The 3,992-nt window shown below is 46.3% G+C and overlaps 1 protein-coding gene across 1 annotated transcript; it reads right to left on the bottom strand.

The window, feature by feature from the left end:
- Positions 1–567: 567 nt before the first annotated feature.
- LOC117863708 (cysteine proteinase 1) lies at positions 568–2,898 on the bottom strand. The gene is made up of 4 exons (XM_034747525.2): positions 2,336–2,898; positions 2,081–2,200; positions 1,119–1,362; positions 568–1,033 (listed from the first exon to the last, which is right to left on the bottom strand). The coding sequence occupies exons 1-4, from the start codon at positions 2,846–2,848 to the stop codon at positions 744–746; spliced, it is 1,167 nt and encodes a 388-aa protein (XP_034603416.1). The 5' UTR covers positions 2,849–2,898; the 3' UTR covers positions 568–743.
- Between the last annotated feature and the right edge of the window lie 1,094 nt (positions 2,899–3,992).

The raw sequence follows: 3,992 nt of genomic DNA, 5'->3' as shown, positions 1-3,992 counted from the left end.
GCCTGTATACAAGTACACTGACTGCAAAGTCCCCATGCCGAAGAGGCGTTCAGACAACCCTGCAAACTATTGGTTTGTTGCCAATGGTCAGGCTTGAATGAACGCAAGTTTGCAAGGAAGTAGGAACGCAGCTCACTTCCAGAGACCACGGACCCTTGAGGCATTCCACAGATTACAAAAAGTTTGTAGTTGGATCCTCATCTTGTGGGATGTTAGGACAGGAGTATTGCTAGGCCATTATACATTTGCTTGAAGCCAGTCCGCTGTGAAAATTTCACCATCGCAGGAGTCTCTAGATGAATCTGCATGCTCTACTCACAGTACCATACTTAGATTTGAGGGGCTAATAAGCATTTGGTATTGTAATTTAGAACCATAAGCATCTGGATTTGTACTGTCTGCGTTGCTTGTTACTCCAGTAGTCCAGTGTGCTTCAGAACAAAGCATCATATTTTTCTGTCCTATGGAGTACTTTAAGAACCCTACAATTCATCCATAGCACATTTTTCATAAAATGTTCATATATTTACCATATTGCAAACGTTACCAATGATAACACGTAGCTACTGATGCCCGAATAATTATTCTGGTGTGACAAACATCCACAATAACTTAACCCAAACATACAATACAGCCATCGAAAACAGTTTCACATAATTCCATATGATGGCCCTTGGTTGCATGTGTTCTAGCAAAGATCATAACATATGCAATGGTATATACAAACGAGGACTAATCAGATCCTATTCCTTCTTAGAGGGGTGGATGGCAGTGACCGTAGAAACCATTGAATCAACACCGCATTTGTTTTTCACGAATGGACCCCTGCAGAGCTTGTAGTAACCATTCTCACCCCAGTTCTCGCCCCAGGAGTTCTTGATGATCCAATAGGGCTTTTCCTTGAAGCGGATTGGTGCGTAACCAGCAGATCCATAGCCAACTAGGAGAACACCATGGTCAAGATGCCTTCCACAAATGTATGGGCACGAAACACCACCAATGTATGTCTGCATGAAAATTGCATTGATACCAACTGCAGGACAGAAAACATCATCAGTGTGTTCATGGTATTCATAGGCTAATTTAGGAATACAACGATGAAATTTTTTTATCCTTACTTGCAAGTGGACCATGTTTAACCAAGTTAGCAGCAATTTGGTCTTCATCCACAGATACAACACTGAAGTTTTTCACTTGGGCTACAATTTTGGACTTGTCAAACTTGCAGGTGCCGCCAGTCCCAGTGTAAGGGTAATCTTTCTCACTCTCTAGGCCACCAGATTTCTGTAGATAGCTGAAAGCTGTTGTCATCAAGCCACCATTGCATCCTGCATCGCACGAGCGTGGTTCTGACGGATCACACTGCAAATTCAAGACAGCAACAGAGCACAGAAATCAGATATGCGAGCCAGCAGGGGATAAAAGCTAAGAAGGCCAACAGTTTCCTAGTTTTTTGTCGCTTGAAATTATTTCTCTGAATCATCTAAAAGTTGCAAGTACATAGCTTAAAATTACAATACTATCAGACCTTTTGGATGGTCCAAAAAAAAACAGACCAAGAATTAACAAGTTTTCAAACCCTTGAAAAATTACACACTTCCATTCATAAGAAGTGAACTGTTAGAACAACTGAAACAAGACATTAGAAGATGCTTGATGCTGCTGGTGCCTTGGACTTGCAAGTTGCAACCTAGGAGAAGTTTCTTGCGGCCAATGGCCAACCACATGTAGTTGACTTTATACAACCACTAAATGGATAAGATCCAAGCTAACAATTTGGTGCGTAAACAAATCGCAACTTTCTGATAGTCCTCTATAGTAAAAAAAAAGTTATCTTTATCAATTTTCTTCATAATTTCCTACTTTCTGTGTTGAGGACCTTCTGTTTCCCCCCCACCAACCAGAACAGAGGAAACCCCGAAAATGACATCCCAGCAGAAGGCAACAAGATAACCCAAAGGAATATTCTTGCATCATCCTTTTAGTCCAAGAGAACAAGAGTGAGAGCTAGAATTCAAAGTGAAATTTCACTAGTTGATTAACGATAGCTATTCGACGAAGAGCAGTCTCTTGTGGATACCTCGTGATCGCAGTCGACCATCTGCTGCTCGCTGAGCACCTCGAGCTTGCCGGTGGCGAGGTAGTGCGCCCCCTCCAGCGCCCCCGACGCGCTGAAGGACCAGCACGACCCGCACGAGCCCTGCATCCAAAGAAATCCAGATCAAACCAAATCAAATCGACGACCTATGCCTATCGATCGAATCCAATCAATTGGATTGAATCCCGCAGAGAGAAAGAGAAAGATAGAAACAAAACTAGGCCGCCGGCAGCGGACCTGGTTCTTGACGGGTCCGACGGCGCCGTGCTCGCGCCAGTCGAAGTCGGTCGGGAGGCCGTCGGTGGGGAGGATGGGCGCCTGGTGCGCCGACGACCCCTTGAGCAGGTCGCGGGCGGAGGAGCGGCGGAGGCCGAGGAACTGGCGGCGGAACTCGTCGGGGGTGAGGTCGGAGAACTGGGTGACCCCGTGGACGGCCGTGGGGTCGAGCCGCTGGTGGCGCCGCGCGCGGCGGAGGTTGGCCTTGAACACGGACATCCGGTGCGCGCGCTCGCCGTCGTCGCGGTAGGACTTGCCGAACCGGCGGACGAAGCTGGCGAAGTGCGCCTCCGCGTTCAGCTCCATCTCCAGCTCGTCGTCCGCCGCGCCGTCCCCTACCACCTGCTCGATGAGCGGGTCCTCCGCGGCGGCGGAGGCGTCGTCGGGCTCCGCCGAGCAGAGCGCCGCGGCTGAGAATACGGCGACGAGGAGGAGGGCGGCGCCGGCGAGGAGGCGGAGGCGGCGGCGAGCCATGGTACTGTTGACTGGTAGGATATTTTTTTGGCGGCTGTGGCGTTGGAGTGGTTACCGCCTCGGGGCGTTATTTATGGTTTGAGCTCGGGGGGGTGTTTGCTTGCGTGGTCGCCTCGCTGGATGCGGTTGCGTGGAGACAATAGGCATCAAGGATTTGTGTATAATTGTTGTATCAAATTATCAATGCTGTGATAAGGATGTTAATGGTAACTTGGAGAGCGACATGTAGCCCACTGGATGTAAGTCTGCAAGGTGATATTTTTGTCTACTACTGCTCTTACATTGTATAAACGGAGAAGGTACCAAATAATTTACTACTTTGCCATCGTGTGCAAAATATTTTCTATAAATTTTATGGTTTTTGAGTATTTTTAAGAATATGAACTTTATTACTATCTTTTTAACACATAAATCTGTTGAAAGTGTGAAGATCTTGTTGGGAATAAATCATTCGAAGCTTTCATGCTAGCATAAACGGTTCTTTTACAATAATTAGTGACGCTCACCACAACTATAACATATATAGTAGGCTTCAAGTTTTCTTCTCCCATTGCTTCTCCAATGGTTATTTTCAAGGAATATATTGCTCTTAACAAAAGTAAATTTTGATGAGATTAAACTGTTGCGGAGGGACTAACATGCCAAAGCAACATAAGCGACGTGTTTTAATTTTGTCACAAGCACTCTCTACTCTTCCCCTTGCTAGCTGCATCCATGAGTTCTGCTACTCATTTGTGATTTCTGTCGTGCCATGACCATGAATCAAGCAAGGTCTAATAGCCCTAGAAAAGAGTGGAAAGAGAAAAATATAATACCTTTTTTGTCTTGGAAATAATACCAAACATCCATCGTCTAGGTTTCGTTAATGTTATCTGATGTGCTTCACAATGATTGGAGGTTGTGAACTTCCAAAGAATCTCACAACACGTGACCACATGAAGTGGTAGGCAGAAAATCCTGATCCACCAGGGCGTCGCCACTCACAGTAGCGTACAAGTCAGAATTGCCGTATAGAATCTCCGACGGGTAGGGCACCTAGCACTCTAAGCAGTATACTACCAGTGTGTGCCGGTCAAAGACAAAAGAAGCCAAGAGAAAGAATGCTCGCCGAACCAATCAGACGATCAGACGGCTCGTGCTGCTC

This window comes from Setaria viridis, chromosome 7 (assembly GCF_005286985.2).
Source record: "Setaria viridis chromosome 7, Setaria_viridis_v4.0, whole genome shotgun sequence".
Taxonomy (NCBI): Eukaryota; Viridiplantae; Streptophyta; class Magnoliopsida; order Poales; family Poaceae; genus Setaria; species Setaria viridis.
This window is presented reverse-complemented; position numbering and strand designations above follow the sequence as displayed.

What these genes read in the sequence shown, in the direction of transcription:
- LOC117863708 (XM_034747525.2), bottom strand. Translation starts at nt 2,848, where the DNA reads ATGGCTCGCCGCCGCCTCCGCCTCCTCGCCGGCGCCGCCCTCCTCCTC. An exon ending in TCGGACCCGTCAAGAACCAG is followed by an intron (nt 2,201 to 2,335) that starts GTCCGCTGCCGG and finishes CTTTGGATGCAG; the next exon opens with GGCTCGTGCGGGTCGTGCTG. An exon ending in TAAACATGGTCCACTTGCAA is followed by an intron (nt 1,034 to 1,118) that starts GTAAGGATAAAA and finishes TCTGTCCTGCAG; the next exon opens with TTGGTATCAATGCAATTTTC.